This window comes from Triturus cristatus, chromosome 1_1, assembly GCF_964204655.1.
Source record: "Triturus cristatus chromosome 1_1, aTriCri1.1, whole genome shotgun sequence".
Taxonomy (NCBI): domain Eukaryota; kingdom Metazoa; phylum Chordata; class Amphibia; order Caudata; family Salamandridae; genus Triturus; species Triturus cristatus.
This window is the reverse complement of record NC_140579.1, coordinates 42,209,970-42,231,083: the sequence shown is the minus strand read 5'-3', so window position 1 is coordinate 42,231,083 and position 21,114 is coordinate 42,209,970. Positions and strand designations below refer to the sequence as shown.

Genomic DNA, 21,114 nt, shown 5'->3' with positions numbered 1-21,114 from the left:
TTGTATATGGGGAACATGTCTTGCGTATGAGCTTTTGGCGAATATTGTAATTAGATAGGTCAGTATAGAGGTTTTTCTTTCAATTTTGTGTTACTGGCTGTCTGTCGTACATGATTTGTCTAAGAAAATCTAGCTTTTTAATATTTAAGGTGCCTTCCAGTGGAAATTGTAAAACCTCATTATGTGCTGTATATATATTCCACTCAGAGATCCAGATGCATGTGTAGTACCCGACCTCCACCAAAATGTCATATGCTGCCATTGCTTCGCTCTGCAATTTCTGACTCTCTTTAGATATATCGCCTTGTGATTTAGGTTTTGGAAATACACCACCAATGTTTCACACTAAATAAACAAAAAACAAACTCAAAACGACAATAAATCACTGTAAACAAACTTAGCGGACAACAGCAAATAACAGCTCAGCTCTGTCAAAGGTCCACCTATCGCAACCTGACTCTATCAGCAACCAACCAATTAGAATGTGGCTTTGTGATTGTCTCACCAGTACCAGAGTGGCTCCCTGGCTGAACAACTAGTCACAGCATGACTTCTTTTTGAATATTAAAAGAATTATGCAATACTTTAAACAATTTAAAAATCAATTAATCGTTTGTTTACCCTACAAAGGAATAAAAGTAATTATTTTAAGTAAAAGAACTCGATCACCAACCATAGAAGTTCAAATACGAACAATAGGAAACAACCAACTGAAGTTCTCACCATGCAAACCCTGACCAGCAGAAATATGCCTCTGAGTCTATATTCCTCCCCTGTGCACCCACGGTTAGCGCATTAATTCAAAATACATTTTCAATCCTTAAAAGAAAAAAAACTAAATTGTTCGTTCACAAACCCTATTGATGTGCAATCGGTGCATCGCTCTACACACTATGGTACAGACAAATCAATATCTCAGTCTTGAATTTTTGACTAATCCGACAACCAACTCCAATCTTCAAATCGGTTTACAAATGTGAATAATATTGTAATCAGTCCAAAGTTGAGCCCAAGATCATCATCACATATCCAAATAGTTCAACACAGAAATCCATAATCACAACTCATACTTCAAAATACATTCAGAAACCTAGTTTGTCCCTATTTATATTTACACTCAAAATGTGTTCAGCAACACACAGCCAACACAGCTAGTCACTTCCCAGGACGGTCCGACACCCGAAAACTAGCATATTTCCAAAATGTATTTTCTTATTTGATCTGTGGATTAAAGGCACACAACTTCAAAAATCTTTCAGGGGACCCCTTAAAGAGGAGCTGCTCTTAAGATAACCATCCTCTGCTAGCACATTTGTGAGAGTTGAACCCCAATAATCTCCTGAACCCCAATATCATGTTAACCCCTAAATTTACCTTGCGCTGTGCAGAGATGTGAATCTTTTCCATGATCTAACAGTAAGAGACTACCCTCCCCATCGATGACACAAATTTAGCAGAGTACAGTCAAATTAGAAACTGGGACCACTCAAGAACTGAGTTTGAGATCAAAATTAAGTTTTAAAAGATTTCATGCAAAATTGTTAATACATACATTACAGAGAAAATTCATAATTTACCATGAAGACTCGGATAGAGAAAACAATTATAAATTATAGTAGAATCCCTAGTTAGGCAATTAAATCCCCCTAAACTCATAGAGTCCTGACTGTATCCTAAGTGATAAAAGGCTCAAAATAAGCGGAAACTGCAAATTCAGCATGGTATCATCATGGTTGCATCACATTGGCAAATCAAAAACAACTTTGTAATTGTAAGATTTTTAGCACTAACTAATTTCTTCAGGTAAGAGAAATTGTCTGCCTGTGTCCTTAGCAATAGCACTCTGGAGATGTAAAACATAATATGAAAGATTTTTAAAACAATAGCTCATAGGCTTATGATGTTCTGCATGCTAATTTTAAGCAGCAATCCTTGAAAAAGTTTCATTCACAATACATGCTTTCTAATACCACAGCTTTTTTACTTCATCTATGTTTCCACTGACACTGTGAGGAGCTAATACTCACAGCGGATCACTGATGGGAAGCGGGGAAGGATCAGGTGGAGGATTAGGGGAACTCCTGAAACTGCATCCATTTAAAATTAATGGATGGTGTTGCACACAAAAAGGTAAAAGACACACAATTGATGGACGGAATACAGAACAAATCAAAACATTCACCCCCAGTCAAGAGACCTGGGTTTATTCCATCATTCTTTTGCTCACCATGCTACCCCAGTTTAGAGCTGGCTATATGCAAATCAGTCTTGACCCTGTGCCTCATGGGAACAGTCCAGCCCGAACGGCCAAGTCAGGTCCTGCCTGGACCGGAAACAAGCATCCTAGGACCGGTTACGGGGTTTCACCCCTCTTCAGCCAGGATAGCTTGATTCCAGTGGCACAGTGAGCCCAGGACCCACGTCTGGGCATACCTGGCGCACTTGGGACGAGAAAGCAAAAGACATACAATTGATGGACGGAATGCAGAACAAATCAAAACATTCAACCCCAGTCAAGAGATGTGGTTTAAATCCATCATTATTTTGCTCACCATGCCACCCCAGATTAGACCTGGCCATATGCAATGAGTCTGGACCCTGCGCCTCATGGGAACAGTCCAGCCCGAACTGCCAAGCCAGGTCCTCCCTGGACCGGAAGCAAGCATCCTAGGACCGGGTTCGGGGTTTCACCCATCTTCTGCGGAAATGTGCCTAAAAGTGGTCACTCTCTTGTCCACGGGTCCAGAGACCAACAACATGGAGATTGGCACTGGATTTGGAATAAATAACAAGTTTATTACTCACTCATAAGTGGGACCACATCCACACAGCACTCAAGTGCTGCAGGAGGTAGTACACTAAATGCACAAACCATGTCCCTTTTATACCAGTTTTCTGCAATGTAAGCATGTGAACAGAAATAGGAAAAACAAGTTTTAGAAATAGTTATCAGCAAACAAGGGCAGATGAACTACGTGGTCAGCAAAGTGGGAGGGGGAGCAGGAATTCTTATGGCAGCAGTAAATGGTCGACAGTTAACATCTGAGACCAGGTGCACTGGCAGCTACAAACCCTCAGCACGTACATTGCTTTAGCTGAGTCAGGAAGTCAACTAAAATAGATAACACAAGCAGAGTTAAAAGACGAGCTGCAGAGGATGGGAGAATTATGAAGGAAACTAAATGGACACCACAGCCAAAATGGCTGTCACTTACGCTAAGTAAAATATTACACATTTCCACAGATGACCCTTTTAGCATAAGCTAAGACATTTTCTTATGCTTTTAAAGGGGTACAATAAACATCATGTAAATCAATTATCATAGCGCTGAATTCTCGGTCTATTGCTAAACCGGCATTTACATTTTGGACTTTCCTTTTAGATGGTAGACAAGTAGTACAAGTGGAAATACAGAGGGAACAAAGCATTGCCCCGCATTGGATACAGAAGAGAATTGCAATAATTATGAACAAGGCCAATAATATTTTCAAACCCCACACAGAAAATACGCTCCAGAACCATCCAGCCCAAGTCCATGTTCCTGAGTCTTGATGCATCTCAGTAGCTATTTTGTGTAGTTTGGAGATGACGCCTATACAGAAGGTGATTTGTCCGGTATGAAGACACAACAGCTGGATCTGATGATACAGCATGCTTCAACTCGATCAGCCAGAATAGCATCTAGAACAAGTCTATTCTGCAAAGCAACCATACGGATCAATGCTTGTTCTTCTGTCATGCTCCCTAAGGCCGCAGTTGTCTGATTGATCACTGCTTCCATTGTACGGGTGAGGCGACGGACCAGCTTACTGTTCTGTACTGGGCCAACAAAGAAGACGAATCCTCTATTAAAGTCTATATTGTTCCCATGTGGTCTCTGTCTGTTCGACTACAGAGACATCGATTGCACGTTTTCCCTTACCACCAGCATGGTGATCGAACAATTGCAACTCTTGATGGTAGGTTGGGGGAGCCAAAAACACAGGTGGTATGAGGAAGGCTATGTAACAGCTACCAGACCAGCCTGAAGGTCGGAAGTTGTATGCCTTAATTCCACAAACAAAATAAAAGTGTGACGTGATGCAAGCAGGCTGCTTCGGCCTCTCGTAGACATCTGCAACACTATAGTACAGTTACTGTGGCCCTCTGCCACATCGCCTGTACTTTGTTGCCATGACCACTGGCCGCCTTTGTGTACAGAGAAAACAAGGGGTCCATTTCCTTTAGCCGACCTTGAATTTGGATACACATAGTTTGTTGCTGCACTTCCTTTACTATATTCTTTTATTTCTAAAGCAGTACCTTTTGCTTGTGTGTCCCCATCTTTGTTGGGGTAACAGACTTTGTTCATTAGAGGCATATAGAAGTTTGAACCAAGCTGGGCAAGAGCCATTGTGAGAGAAAGGAGGCTGTGACAACGGGATTACTTTTATGTTGTGATGAGGAAGAATCTTGCCACAAACCCAACAGTTAGTAGCATTGCTTAGCTGGTGTTTCTGATGCAACATTTGAAGAAATGACTTGTTTCTCAGATTTTGCTGGTATCCCTGTTCATGTTGCAGCAAATCAAAATGATGGTGCTCTTTTGCAGCAAGTGATGTAACAGTGATGTTAGGTAAGGAGGCTCCAGGCATTACTTCCTTCACTACCCACATTACAGTGGCGATGATGGCAGCAGTCAAAGTCAGACCAAAGATGCAGATTGTACACCCGTTGCACGTTGTCGCAGCGATCTCCTTCTTCTTAGGCGAGGTCATTTTCATCCGCAAACAACAAAATAGGTGATGCCCTAAGGTCCTGGGCAGGCTTTGGTTTCTTCACTAACGTTGAGACAAGTAGTCACAAAAAGGCATACCCCCCCTTTGCAGTCAGTCTTTAACCACCCAGGACAGTGGCTCAAACAGTCTCTTTTTGCGATGAAATGTCTTTCTTCCTGGATCGAAGCAGATATCTAGATGTACCAGGGATCATGTGGTCCGGGAAGACTTCCTCAGGTCTTTTAGGTGACACAGCTCGTCCTCTCTCGGTGACCAAAATGTCGCAATGATCTGTCAGCACAGCAGGGCTCACAAAGGGAGAGCTTCCCGCACCTGCTGATAAATAGAAGACAAGCTGTCAGTTAACTGGGACAGATAGTCACTCATCAACATGTCTGGGGTACCTAATACTGGTGCATAACAAAGGGCGTGGCGTAACTGTTTTAAGGTGCTCTGGCACTCATTAGTCCATGGTAGGGGCATCGGAGTGTCTTTAATCAAAAGGGCCCACAAAGTTTTAATAATGTGCGAAAAACTGCCTACAAAAAGAAGTGAGGCCAATCAGTGCACGAACATCCTTCTGAGTGCGGGGTACAGGAGTGTCTAGAATGGTTTGAATACGGTCTGGTGTGAGTGCACGTCGCTCCTTAGACAGGAGGTGATCTAAATAGGTAACCTGCTGTCTACAATATTGCAATTTCTTTCGTGAGACTTTGTGATGATGGGAGGCAAGAAATAACAATATCAGTGCTCCTTCTTCACACTAGGTAAGGACGCCAGAGCTGCATCCTCATTGATAAGACAGGCTCTCTCAACCATTGGATAATTGTTATTTAAAATAACACGCACACCTTCCGGAGAACAACGTTTTGTAGCACGAAAATATTTAAGCATATCGATACCCACAATGTTGTCCGGCGTGTTAGGGGAAAGCAAAAATGGACATGCTGCAGTGAATTTGTCAAGTCCGAATTCAAGTGGCTGTGAAAACGGGCTAGGTGTAGGTGTCCCATTGAATCCTATCGATGTTATCATTGTGCCGGACAGGGGAGCCCTAGGAACCAATTTTTTAGACAGAGCACTACGGGTAGCCCCTGTATTAACCAGAAACCGATCAGTAGATCCCAAGACGTTTGCATCAACATAAGCACCCATTTGATCTACTGGCCCCTCAACCGGTTCCTTACCCCATCCTAGGCATCCCGATGCATAATCGGAATCTGCAAGGGCATCAGCAGAATAATCAGACATTTGATATTGATTTCGTCTATCAAAAGTATTAGAGTAATTTGGTCCTTGTTCAACTGCTTCAAATCTGGGGCAAGCTCCTGTACCTCCCCTGCTTCCTGAATTCCCTGGGTGTCCTCTCATACTTCCCTTTCCCCGCTGGTACTGCTGACCTCGCAGAAGAGGGCCCTCAGAACACCAATGCCCAGTCTCTTTACAATAAGCACACTGATCAGGGGACAAATTTGCTCAAGGGAGAGGGGGCACCCCAGGTGGATACATTGCACGTCCGCCTCTTCCACCTCCCCTAAATGGTGGACCATATACTTGAGCCAACATAACTTTTGTCTTTAATTCCTTAACCTTCTTATCCTCCCTGCCTGTCGCTTCCTGTTCCTGTCGTTCATAATATTGGGCCATAGTCAAAAGGGAAACTGGGGAAGATGTAGTCCAAGAACTCTTGCTGGCCTTTAAGCGACTAGCTATTACCGGGCAACATACTGGCGACAAATTTGTCAACAAACAAATGCTTACCCGTATCATCGGCCAATGACTGACCACTAAAATCATGGTGGACTTCCTTTAAGTTGAATGTTAAAAAAGCTCACCTGGACCATTACCACCAAGAATCCCCAGCCTACAGTACTACCAGTGGAGTTTTAAGGGTTTGTCCAAGTGGATTGTGAGAATTGAAGTGCCAAACTTCCAGGACCATCTTTGTGCTTCCAGATCCTTGGACTACGTTTTGGGAACTATGGGACTCTCAAAGAAACTTTAGAAAGATGTTCCAGAAGTTTGAAAACGTTTGGAGCAACTTTGAAAAAAAGCTCCATAAGTGGACCAACTTTACCTGGCCAGCCAAGCCGTCGACCCTCAATCGCAAGCCGGCCTGCCCACGAGGTTCGTCCTGCTGAAAAGCTCCGTAGGTCCGACTTCCAGAGTTTGAGCAGGAGTTGGTAGAAACCTAAGCTGGCAAACTGTCACTGAATCCGGCCTGGTAAAGAGCATCGAGGGACCCCAGGACAAAAAGCTCAGTGAAAATGTATAAATCTGAACGTAGAAAGGTGACCAGGACCAACCGCAAGAGTCAAGCCACCCACCTTCAACTGTGAGCTGGCCTGGATCTCTGGTTTGTCCGGCTGGAAGGCTCCGTAGGTCTGACTTCCATAAGTTTGGCCGGGAGCTCATTGCAAGGCAAGCCAGCGGGCGAACCCTCACCGAATCCGCACTGGCTGAGAGCTTCGAGGGACCCCAAGGAGAAAAGCTTCAGAAAAGTTTCTAAGTCAGAAGGTTAAAACTTTGACTGAGGCCTACCGCGAGGGCTAGCCGTGCAGGGCTCCATCGCGGTTGGCCTGAAACTTTGACCTTGTCTCGGTCCAGCACGACTAGATGTCCCAATCGGCGCTATATGTTTCTATATGCTATACAGTTCGAAATCTTTAAAAATTCCTATCTCCATTTCCCTACATTGTATTTTGTCATGTTTGGTGTCATTTTGAAGACTACAATATTACCTATTTTTATAAATTGGTTTTGGATTTTTATTGTGTGTTGTCTTAATTGTTTACTGAATTGGTGTTTTTAAATGCTTTACATTCCTGTCTTTGAAGTTCAGCCTCCCTGCTCGCAGTCAAGCTACCAAGGGTTGAACATGGGAATCATTTTCTGAGACCTATTTTGAGCCCTTTATTGTTTCAGTGGCATTAATAATTCACTTTCTAATAGCGGTTCTACAGCGGATGGTGCATTGCACCGTCCCCTGTAGGACCGCTAAAGTCGTAATAAGGCCCTTAATCTTTAAACACAACTACTATATCACCCCGATGAACACCATGCAGCATGGAAATGGTCTTTGAGAGACATAGATCTTTGATTCTTCAAGTAACATTCAAATTGACTAGGTCTTTTGTTGATGATGATCAGACTTTTTATGAAATCACTGAGTATAAAACGTTGGTGCTCTAACATGTTTGCTTACAGACTACATAAGTCAAAACCTACATATTGGTATGAAAGCTTAACATGAAGCGTGGTTTTTATTGTTGATTATAGGCAATGCATATATTCTACTTGCAGTTGAGCAAAACAGAGCTTTTCTGGTGTATGATGGCTCTCATAAGTGTGGTTGTATTATGTAGACAGTTTTTTTGCATGTTCCTGGCAGCGATCAGAGTACTGTAAATGAGTGGACTTCCCTTGTGTAGCAATGCCTGGAACTTGTGTTGGTTGTATCACATATTTTGAATCTTTTCTTCAACAGATTTCTTAAGTACTGTAGCGATAAAGGAGGTTACACTGGGTTCCCATACCAGGAAGATGACATGGCAGAGGATGATCTTGCAGAACGATTGAGTGCTCTCAATTTAAATACAGAGCCACCAGGTAAAACCTAGTACGTTGTAACATAGTAAACATGCCATCATGTTATTTAATACTGAAGTATTGACTCTTGGTTAACTAACCTCGTTACCTGCCCAGTATCAATAGAGGAGAATTTCACATTGAATTTAAATGGGAGCTGTTTCCATTTTCGGTGTGTACCTAAACTAATAGAGAGTAACCCTTCAAACGAACAAAGGGAACTGGGTTCAAATAACCGGAAAAAAAACTATTGTCCCTCATGTGCTTATTCATTCAATATTGTGGAACACCCATATAGTTCTTCTATTATCACATTCATGCATACATACTCAATATGCATAAAACCTGTTTTTTGCAAAAGATGTCTCCTCCTTTATTAAAAAATGTTCCTTTTATATTCATGTAACGCTGAATCACAATAATTGATATGTTCGAGGCATATGAGCTGCAGATTACACACTTGTGCATAGATCACCATCTGGTGTTGGGCCCGGATGTTTGCAGTTTGTTTTTCCTCTTGGAAAGTCTTTGGAAGTCATGAGGTCGGTGACTCCTCCTTTGGATCGTATTGCGCATGGGCTTCGGCTCCATCCTCATATTGTTTTTTTCCGCCATCGGGCTCGGATGTAATCTTCGCGCTCCGGTTCCGAACAGCTTCCAGTTCGACGATCGACGCGCAATCCACACCCCAAACCGCGGTATTGTTTCGATCGCGATCTCCCCCACTCGACGCGCCTTCTCATCGGCACAGACCTTCGGTTCCGGTCGTCAACGGCGGCCTTCGGACCTCTCCAAGCTCCGGTTCTGGCTAATGGAAAGGACTCCATTTAAAAAGTGCCCTCGATGTGGGTCCAAATTTCCCCACACCGATCTCCACGAGGTATGCAACCTCTGCCTCTCCCCTGAACACGAGGCTCGAGACTGTCTGACGTGTAAGTCCTTCCGGTCCAAAAAGACTATTCGGGACCGAAGAGCCAGAAGAACTATGGCGCACTCCTCGACGACGATTCCGGACGTCATCTTCGGAGAAGGCAGCGACGCTCCAGAGCATTACACCGACGAGGGCCTCGTCAGCGCTTCCGAAGCCGACGACTCAGATGTGGAGGACATCACCCCGGCCAGAGGGTCGTGAGTACTGATCCCCCTCCCCCCCCCCCCACACCCCTGCCGGCACCGAAAAAGGCTCCGGTCACACCTTCGCCTCCGGGCCTAGGCAAGACCAAGGACACTGCTTCCAACACTGCACCTTCGGGCCCGGTAAAGAAGCCAAGCAAGCCTTCCGGCGGCACGGGCTCGAGCCAGCCTATCGTCGGTGCCGATAACACGCTTCGGCACCGAAAAAGAAGCCGACTTCCATATCGACACCGAGCCCCGCACCGAAGCACCCGGGGTCGAAACCCAGCTCTTCGGCACCGACACCACCTTCGGTGCCGACCAAAGCACACAAGGCCACCGGCACCGACACTTCGAGGCCGAAACCCATCTCGGCGCCGACCAAGCGTCCGGATGTTCCCAAACCGGTTTCCAAACAACAAACCGGCACAGAAAAGCCTAAAAAGCTAACGGCCCTGACGCCTCCGGCACCGACGGACCGACCAGCCTCACCGGACTTATTTACACCGGATCCCTTGCAAAAAACACTCACCAAGGATCCAAAAACTGGACATTTGACACTCTCTACCAAAAAGAGACATTTGGAGAAGCATGCTCCACCTCCAAAGAGGAAGGACTCTGCTACCTCTCCGTTCAGAATACCTTCCCCACCTCTTCCACCTCCTCCACCTTCCCCACCTCCGCCTTCTCCACCCCAACCTCATCGTTCTCCCACCCCTTCTCCACACGATGATGATCATGGGGACCCATATGATAACATAGGGGGATGTGCCCCAGGACCTACCCACAGGGGACCCCACCCCTACAGGATCCCCAGACCCATGGGACGATTACAATATCCCGGATATCCCTAACGTCCCACAAGATGATCTTTACCCCTCCAGACCATCTCCACCGGAAGACTCATTGGGGTTCCACCATCTACTGCAAAGGCCGGCACACTATCACGGGGTAGACTTGCATACCGACCCTGTGGAGGAAGATTTCCTCCTCGACACATTCAGCACCACACATAGGTCTACCTCCATATTACATATGCTCAAAGGAGTGGTAAAGCATGCGCCAGAAGTTTTTAAGGACCCAGTTAGGGCCAGGGTCATTAACCGGCGCATCGAGAAAAAATACAAAGCTGCCCCCACAAATCCCTCCTACATCAGAGGGCAAGCGGCACTAGATTCTCTAGTGGTATCCACTGCCCGTAAACGGGCAAATTCCCAGCGTCAGGCGAAGCACCACCACCTGACAAAGAGTCAAAACTACTGGACGCATCAAGGAAGCTTACTGCGTCACAAGCAGCCAATATGTGGCGTATCGCCAATACTCAAGCGCTATTGGCCAGATATGGCAGGGCACATTATGACGAGTAAGAAAGCATATTGCACCACCTCCCTGAAAAATATAAAGCTAGGGCCAACGAACTAATTCAAGAGGGTAAGACTATTACTAACACCTCTATACGTTGTGCCCTAGATGCAGCAGACCGCTTCCAGGGCCATCAATACCAGCGTCCTCCTCCGTCGCCATGCTTGGCCAAGAATATCAGGTACAAGCCTCCATCCTTAACCATCCCTTTGACCAGGAACATCTATTTGGCCCAAAAGTGGATGTGGCCCTAGAAACAATGAAGAAGGATACGGATACGGTGAAATCCATGGGAGCCTTACAGTCACACCCTCCTAGACGCTCCTTTCGCCGCTCTTCCTTTCGAAGTACATCTAGAGGCTACTCCTCAGACACTGTGTTCACTTCATACAAATCCCCTACTCAGTCCACCTTCACAAGGGGTTATCAAAGAGGCGGCTATAGGGGTAACAATAATAAAGGCAGAGGCAAAACAAACAACGCCCGCTCTGCCACACCGCCTACACAATGACTCCCCCCCCCCGCTCCCCCCCAGACCATTCAACTCCGGTCAGGGGCAGACTCCAACATTTCCTTCCTGTCTGGGCTACCATCACCTCAGACAAATGGGTAACACAGATAATTTGGTCAGGCTACTGCCTAGAACTAATATCTACCCCCCCAAACATTCCACCCAGGCAGCACCCAATGTTACAAGAACATCTAAGCAGGAGGTAATCTCCCTCCTACAGAAACAGGCAATAGAACCCGTTCCTACCAACCAACAAAATATGGGAGTCTACTCCCTATATTTCCTCATACCAAAAAGGGACGAGACTCTGCGACCCATCCTAGATCTCCGGCCCCTAAACACATACATATACTCAGACCATTTTCATATGGTGACGCTTCAGCAGGTACTTCCGCTCCTCTCCCAAAACAACTTTTTGACCACTTTAGACCTAAAAGACGCTTATTTCCACATTCCAGTGCACAAAGCTCACCGGAAGTACCTCAGATTTGTAGTGGACGGACAACACTACCAATTCAAAGTGCTCCCGTTCGGAGTCACAACAGCGCCAAGGGTATTCTCCAAGTGCCTAGCAGTGGTGGCAGCACATTTGCGAAGACAGCACATCCACGTCTTCCCATACTTAGACGACTGGCTGATAAAAGCCAGGTCATACAATCAGTGTGTACAACACACGTCCACCACCATTCAACTACTCCACCAAGTGGGCTTCACAGTAAACCACCAGAAGTCCCATCTACAACCATCCCACATAAAACAATACCTCGGTGCCACCATAGACACCTCAAGAGCGCTAGCCTACCCCAATCCTGCCAGGATTGCAAGCATTCAAGCTCTACGCACAAAATTCATAGCACAACACTCCCTTCCAGCTCGAGTGTTTATGCAACTAATAGGGATGATGGCCTCTTGCATCTTCATAGTACCTCACGCAAGACTCCAGATGCGTCCTCTCCAAGAGTGCTTAGGGCACCAATGGAACCAGGCCCAGGGTCAATTAACAGATCTGGTGTTGGTAGACGGTCGCACCCATCGCTCTCTGCAGTGGTGGAACACCACAAACATTTCCAAAGGTCGACCGTTCCTGGACCCGGTTCCTCAAATAGTACTGACAACGGACGCATCGCTCTCCGGCTGGGGAGCTCATCTACTACATCTCACCACACAGGGCAAGTGGACACCTCAACAAAAGTTACTCCATATCAACCATCTGGAGTTACTAGCAATCTTCTTAGCCCTAAAATCTTTTCAAACCCAAATTTCAAGCAAGGCAGTCCTGATCCGCACATACAACATGACAGCCATGTATTCTATTCAAAAACAAGGCGGCACACACACTCCACAGCTCTCTCAACTAGCACAGAGCATATGGAGATGGGCAATACCCCAGAAAATCTTTCTCCTAGCTCAGCATGTCCCAGGAGTCCAAAACACAGTGGCAGATCTGCTCAGCAGGCAGACACAACAAATCCACGAGTGGGAGCTTCACCCGCAAGTTCTTCACCCGTACTTTCAAATGTCGTGGCATCCACAGATAGACCTCTTCGCCACCCACGAAGACGCCAAATGCCCTAGCTTCGCCGCCAGATACCCACACCCATTGTCCAAAGGAAATGCGATATAGATGAACTGGTCAGGCAGATTTGCGTACGCTTTTCTGCCTCTCCCACTCATTCCACTAGTGGTGCGCAAACTACAACAACACTCCCTCACACTAATCTTAGTAGCTCCAACGTGGTCCAGACAACCATGGTATACCACACTGCTGGAACTATCTGTAGTACCGCACCAAAAACTACACCTCTCTCCACACCTCTTAACCCAGAACCATGGAGAAATCAAACACCCGGACCCAGCGCAGCTCAACCTTGCGATCTGGCTTCTGAAATCCTAGAATTCGGGTACCTAAATCTTCCCCCTGACTGTATGAACATCATCAGAGAAGCTAGAAGACCTACCACTAGAGCGTGCTACGCCGCCAAGTGGAAACGTTTTGTTGTTTATTGCCATAACACCATCAATCCACTGGACGTGTCCATTCAACACATCATAGGCTACTTACTCCACCTACAAAGGTGCAATCTAGCCTATACGTCCATTCGACTACACCTCGCAGCTATTGCAGCTTACCTACAAAACAGGCAACATCTATCACTCTTTAGAGTACCTGCCATTAAAGCCTTCATGGAAGGCCTTAAAAGAATAATTCCCCCCAGAGTATCACCCTCACCTGTGTGGAACTTAAATATCGTTCTCACAAGGCTAATGGGGCCTCCCTTCGAACCTCTGCACAAATGCGAACTACAATTCCTAACATGGAAAACCGCTTTTCTTGTAGCCATCACTTCCCTTAGAAGGGTCAGTGAGATACAAGCACTTACCATTCAAGAACCTTTTCTCCAAATGCACCACAACAAGGTTGTTCTCCGTACCAACCCAAAATTCCTCCCTAAAGTCATTTCTCCTTTTCATCTAAACCAAACAGTAGAACTACCAGTATTTTTCCCGCAACCACAGACCGTTGCAGAAAGGGCTCTTCACACACTGGATGTCAAACGAGCATTACTCTACTACATTCAAAGAACACAACCTTTCCGTAAGACCAAACAACTGTTTGTTTGTTTCTCTCCGCCACACAAAGGCAACCCCATCTCAAAATCAGGGATAGCTAGGTGGATTGTAAAATGCATTCAAATCTGCTACCATAAAGCAAAGCGAACGCTATCCATTCCCCCTAAAGCCCATTCTACACGAAAAATAGGGGCTTCCATGGCATTCTTAGGGAACATCCCATTAGATGATATCTGCAAAGCAGCTACATGGTCAACACCGCACACTTTCACCAAACACTATTGTGTAGATGTGCAAACTAAGCAACAAGCTAGTGTGGGCCTGGCAGTACTCCAAAACATTATTTCCAACCACTGCAACAGATACGGGTGGTCGCCACTAACGGTGGGTACTGCTATATAATCTATGTACAAGTGTGTAATCTGCAGCTCATATGCCTCAAACGGAATATGCTACTTACCAGTATGCATCTGTTCTTGGCATGTAGAGCTGCAGATCTACACACGCCCACCCGCCTCCCCGGCTACCCTTATCTGTCCCAGTTTATCTTATTTAGATAGCACACACATGGGCATCTTTACTGTTATTACTACGCTCCATCTTTCCCTGGTGGCGAAAACCAATCTGAGGATGGAGCCGAAGCCCATGCGCAATACGATCCAAAGGAGGAGTCACCTACCTCGTGACTTCCAAAGACTTTCCAAGAGGAAAAACAAACTGCAAACATCTGGGCCCAACACCAGATGGCGATCTATGCACAAGTGTGAAGATCTGCAGCTCTACATGCCAAGAACAGATGCATACTGGTAAGTAGCATATTCCTTATATACAGAACCACAGACTCCATATCAATATTTCATAAAAAATGTTAATCGATCAATCTTGTACTGAGATGTAAATCAAAAACTTAAGGTATCCTTTGTCATTCCTCCTACTTGTTGATGAAAAATCAGAATATTCCTACACTGATTTTTTTTTTTTTAAACAGTAATCAAACCAATGCTCATACAAATATAGTAAAGCAAAGTGCTTTTACTATATTTGCATGAGCATTGGTTTGATTGACTGTTTTTTTTTTAATTGCTTGTATGAGATTTTGATAATATGTGAAATGTTTATTTAGAGTTATCCATGTGCAGAGATTCACAGATAAAAATCATTGTACGAATATTGTTTAAAAATCACAAGTGTAAATAGGAGGAACATTTTTTTTGCCCAAAAGATATTTGAATCCGTTTAATGTATGTCAGATAAAGAAAAAGCTGTAGTTTGAAATGTGTACAAACATGCAGAGATATTCTTTCTAGTAATAACTGCGTGCATGCAAAAAATATATACTGCTACAAATATTTCTTTTCTGAAGATCAGTGTTCATTTCAGAAAAACCTATCAGAAGCGGAAAATACCAGTGCTCGTTTTTTTAGGTTTCGCCTGCACAGCTCTTGGGTTGTGCTTGTGAAATCCATTATTTTAATATATCTTTAAAGGGACTTTTGGTCTGTATGCTTGTCTGATTACTTTCCTCCGTTTCTAATGGTTGTAGCCTGTTCTCCCTTCTGTTTCTCTCATTAGTGTCCTGTGGCCTAGTTACTCATTTCCAACCTTGTTGGTGGTTTGAACTTAATTTCTTTTTGTTAAAGCTGCACACTGTTTACTTTTTAGACACTTAATATTACTATATCTGACTCCTAAACAGGCAGTCAGAGATACATTGCAGTTAAAAGGGGCTTCATTTAAATGCTTTAGCCAGTGCATGGGCACTGTGGCCAAAATCTCTAGGGACCCCACTAAACACAGATTATTCTAAATGTTACTACCAAATTGGCAGTGAAATGTGCAGTTACTTTGCAGGTATTAGGGCCATGATTTCAATGGTGCAACAGGTGCAGTTACATCTGGGACCAAAGCTCTAGGAACTCCTCTAAACACCAAATATTGCTATATTTTACTACTGAACAGGCAGTCATAAATGCAATTATCTTGCAGTTAAAAGGGGCATGATTTTAATGGTGCAGTAGGTACAGTGGCACCATGGTCAAAAGTTCTAGAGACCACACTAAACACAGATTATTACTAAATGTTACCACTAAACAGGCAGTCATAAGTGCAGTTATCTAGCAGGCATTACGGTCATGATTTGAATTGTGCATCAGGTGCTGTGGCACTGGGACCAAAAGCTCTAGGCACCCCGATAAACACTGATTATTGCTATATTTTACAACTGAACAGGCAGTCACAATTGGTAATCTTGCAGGCTCTAGGGGTCATGATTTAAATAGTGCAGCAGGTGCAGTGGCACTGGGGCCAAAAGTCGTCAGAACTCCTGTGATCACCAAATATTGCTGTATTTAACTAAGCAGGCAGTCACGTGCAGTTAGCTTGCAGGCAGTAGGGGTCATGATTTGAATGGTGCAGCAGGTGCAATTACACTGGGCCCCAAAGCTCTATTCCCGAAATTTTACTACTAAATGGTCAGCCACAAGTGGAGTTACATTGCAGGCAATAGGGTAATGTTTTGAATGGTGCAGCAGGTGTAGTGGCACCAGCCCTAGAAACTGTCAGAACTTCACTAAACACAGAATATTGCTATATTTTACTACTAAACAGGCCGTCACAAATGCAGTTATCTTGCAGGCACTATGGCCATGATTTAAATGGCTCAGCAGGTGGAGTGGCACCAGGACCACATGTTGTCCCCTGGCTGCACGCATTCAAAACATGCTTGTTTAACTCTGTTTCAGTTGGTGGAACTTTTAACACATTTTCACATTCTTTGTAATATTGTTCCACTATCAAAATTGCATTTTTTTTTCTCTGTCATGTTTGTTGTTGGCACATTATGTAGCATAAGCCCGAATTAAGTGATTGCAGTGCTTAACATGAGCACCCTCTGTGGTGCTCTGAAGGGATGTTTTAACTGCCTTTATCTGTTGGGAAAGTTCTGTATAACATTAGAGCGCCAGACAACTGCAGCAGAGTCTTGGATTGTAAGCATTGTCATCTGCCTGTAAAAGTATTCCTCGAGTTGGGGGGGCGGCGCTTGCTCGTGATCAAGATGACCACTTGAGCTGCGAGCTCCGATACACCGTGGAACTACCATTCAATTATCCGACTACTACACACATTAAATTGAGCCTCAAAGCGCGTCCCGGTTACCGGAAGAGATCCGGAAAGTACAGTGCCGATCCCAGTCCTGGTGCGATCGTTCATTGCGGAGCTGCTGAAGACTGCATGTGACGGCCTAGCCGGGCCGAGATCCCCGGCCTCTGGTGGTGCGGCGCGGTGACCCGCACTCCGGTGCTTGGGAGTGCAACGCTTCTGGACCTGATTTGAGGTGACGGCGCTGGTGACAAACCCCCGCCCCGAGGCGTGTGGAGCAGTTCTCGGACCGAGAATTTACCTGGAGAGCAGGGCCTCCCTCTGTGGCGGAAGAGCGCCGTAGCAGCACAAATACAGGGCGCTCGCTGAGCTGCAACAAAGTAGCGGAGACCAGGTGAGAAGACTGGCGAAATAACGGCCGCCCGGTGTTGCATGTCTGGGCGCCTGGTGCCTTACCGTAACCGGAGTCAACTGAGTGGGACAGAATTAGATTCCCGGCTACCCCGCGGGGCTGCGACTTAATAACTTGAAGCGACCTGCTCCGCCATTACGATCCTGAGCGTTGGGGCTACCTCTGTGCGGCCGCATCACCAGCGAGCGCTTAGGCCAGTGAGTGGCACATCTCGAGTGGGTGCTCCCCGCAGTCGAGGGGGTGACACCCAGAAGGGTTGGCCTGCGTCTGTGCGGCGAGGGATCGTCACGCATCCACCTCGGGCAGTCCCTAAAGCCTGGAAAGCTGGGGCGGGCCTCCCCCCGGCGCTGCCTGCCCGGTCCCGCGCTGTAGTGGCGGGTGAACGCCGCCTCGCTGGGGTTATCTGCTAGGAGCACAGCTATGGGTTGCTGCCAGATGGTTTCCCCCCCACCCCCATGGTTCACTAGTAGGATCGGCCACACGGAGACAACCAGGTACCCACCTTACCACTGGAGTCGAAGGGTGGTGAGGGTGCTGAGGAGGTGTTGGCGCTTGACTGTGGGGGCCGGTGGTTCGACGTTGAGGAGTCCGCATCCTTATACACGCTTGTGCCGAGATTGCCCCACGGAGCAGGCCTGATGAAACGACGCGGGCTTGAGACATAACTCACAGGTGCGAGGATATATCCGGTCTGCTGAGTAATACCACGGCAACCTTATAGAGTCCTGAGGAGGCTATATCTGGACACGCGGACCACTATAACTGTGCCTCAAGCCTGACTTGCGCCCTGCAGCTTGCGTAGCGGTGCTTGGAAACAACTAGAATGGGAAGAACAGACAGGTCTCAGCCGAAGCTCTTGTTCCATCAAAAGCCATCGAAGTCTCATGACACCACCACTGAAGACGAGGCCAGCATGCATGGACACTCTGCAGAGGAGACACACCAGGACATTCGGGGCATGCTGATCGCAATGGAGAAGAGTTTGCAGAGTGGTATCACCTCGTTGGGCACTAAGATGGATGCCCTGTCCTATAGAATGGATCGCATGGTGGAAAGAGTAGATGAGCACGTTGAGCGTCTCGATGTGTCCGAGCGCAGGATTACTGAGATGGAATGGTCGCAAACCACCCTGGACGCCGAGCATAAGCAACTAGGCAGAGGGAGGAGGGTCCTGCAAGATAAAACAGAGGATTTAGAAGCGCGCTCACCACGCTGTAATCTCAGAATCACAGGACTTCCGAAAAATACCCCCACAGGCAACATGGAACTATTCATAGAAAAACTCCTCATATCTCTACTAGTTGACGATGTCTTCTCATCCATGTTTGTGGTGGAAAGGGCACATTGGTCCCTGGGTCCGCGCCCGCCTCTGGGGACTCACGCCAGAGTACCGCCTGCAGACAATGAGTATCATGCTAGGACTGGGCTGGGTATCGGGATTGTTGTGATTCGTGTCCTGTAATTCAGAGATGCAGACCGTAACAAGTAGTTGGGCAGTTGGGGGCATAGGAGAGAAGTTTGGGAACTAGTATAGGTGGTAACATGTTGTCACTGCGGTGTCCCCCCTCTCCACGAGGGCTATTGGGGGGGTGGAGGGCCACCCACATGATCTAGTTGGGCGTCTGCATTTGAGGATCCCTTATGGGGAATCTTGGACTGATTTAGCATATCCTAGCCCCTACCTGCTTGTTGGGTGCCCAGGCATATACGATATGGACCCCCTGCCATTTGAGGACTCGGTGGTTCATCCAGACATGTAGTTGTACACTATGGTTTAGACGGTGTGTGGGGCGAGGCTCTACATGGGCTTGGCAGTTTTTTCCTATAAGCTAGCGAGCAACATCCGCCCATGCATGAATCACACCAGGGGAAAGTTTAGTCACGTAAACTAGTTGGGGGGAGGTGGGCAGCATGCCATTGGGGTAACTGCATTGAGTTTGTTGTGTGGTGGAATGGGTTGTTTGGGGAGTGTTGGGGGTGCTTTCCATCAGGCCACAGTTGGGGGGGACCTGATGTGGGTGGGGGGAGGGACGTTTTTGAGACTCAGACTATGGGATATTCAATCATGGTTGTTCACATGTGATATGTTCTTGGAATGTGATACTTCACATTGCGACATGGCAACACACACTGACAACATGACGCACTCTCCTGTAGGTAATAGGGCTACCGGGACGGATACTATTAGAACATTAACATGGAATGTTAGGGAGCTTAACGATCACAGAAAGGTTTGTAAAGTCCTTTAGTTTCTGACACGACATGTGAAAGACATCGCATTACTACAGGAGACCCATGTCCCACCCAACTTAACTATGTTACGTAGCAGAGGGTTACATGGCAACATACACAATGCAGGATTCACCACACACGCACGTGGAGTCCTCACTTGGGTCAATCCAAAATCCTCGCTCACGCTTATCCCTGTGTTTTTTTATACTAATGTGGGCTCTGTAGAGGATTACCAAGTGGTCTGGGAGACCTTTAAGGTCTACATTAGAGGGTTCACGATATCAAAGCACTCTGGTGTACTTCGCTCCCTGCGTAAACGGCTGTCTGACCTTGAAGGGAAAATCAGCACGTTAGAGAGGTGACTATTGATAGATTCAAGGGACTCCGTCAAGATGGAACTTTCGGAACTGCTGGAGTCATACCACACAACAGCGGATGACGAAATTAAGCATATGGGCAAATACGCCACAGCTCGCAGGTACAGTGAGAGCAAAAGACCGGGGTCTGTCCTGGCCCAATTGATTAGGGAAAAAAAGGGATAAGATAATAGTGGCTGAGGTTAGATCTGCGGAAGGAGAGCTCTTAACGGAGGTCTCTGATGTGGCGGACAGATTCCACCAATATTATACTGACTTGTATTCCACACGTAGTGCGAATTCAGATGATGAGATACTAGACTACTTATCACACATACGACTTCCGTGGCTTACCAACATGCACAGGGAGTTCCTCATGAGACCAATAGAACGTGACGAAATCCTACTGGCTCTTTCTGGTATGCGAGCGGGTAGTGCTCCTGGGTCTGATGGGCTTACAGTCTCTTTCTACAGGGCTTTTCTCGACCAACTATTGCCGCAGCTGACCACCCTGTTCGACGATGTGTGTCACGGGCACAATGCCACCCTCAATGACCCAGGCGGTTATAGTTGCGTTACTCAAACCTGGCAAACCTCCGGAGGAATGTGCCTCTTACCGCCCGCTGTCATTGCTAAATGTTGACACGAAAATCTTCGCCAAAATTTTAGCAAATCGACTGGTCCCCTTGGTCCCGCTGTTGGTCGCGCCAGAGCAAGCCGGATTCGTCCCAGGCAGGAACTTGACATACAACCTGCACATGGTTTTAGGGGCATTACAGCACACTAGGCCGGAAACGTCAGCAATAGCAGTCTTTCTTTTTTTTTTTTGTGAAATATTTTTATTTGCATTTTCAACCAAACAACCAACGTGTTACAGATGGTCACTCTCGCACCCAAATACCCTCCCCCTCCCCCGCCCGCCTCCCATAGCATCTTGTCCATAACATAAACCCACCAAAGAATCAGCTCTGGAGCCGGTGACCTATTTGGGAGTCTACTCCCCTCTCCGCCTGTCCTCCCCCATAGTCTATTACACACGTCCCATAGCACTCCGTGTTCGACCGCAGTAAGTTTCGAAGAGGCCCACCCTTCGCTATTCAGGGTCCAAACCC

The 21,114-nt window shown here is 46.4% G+C and overlaps 1 protein-coding gene across 5 annotated transcripts in view; it reads left to right on the top strand.

The window, feature by feature from the left end:
* LOC146869312 (RNA helicase MOV-10-like) overlaps positions 1-21,114 on the top strand; it is a 524,894-nt gene that overhangs the window by 475,983 nt on the left and 27,797 nt on the right. For all 5 annotated transcript variants that reach the window (XM_085647618.1, XM_085647842.1, XM_085647767.1 and 2 more), the window contains one exon: positions 8,246-8,367. In XM_085647618.1, the coding sequence (XP_085503744.1) occupies positions 8,246-8,367 (122 nt within the window). The remainder of the gene's footprint in view (positions 1-8,245; positions 8,368-21,114) is intronic.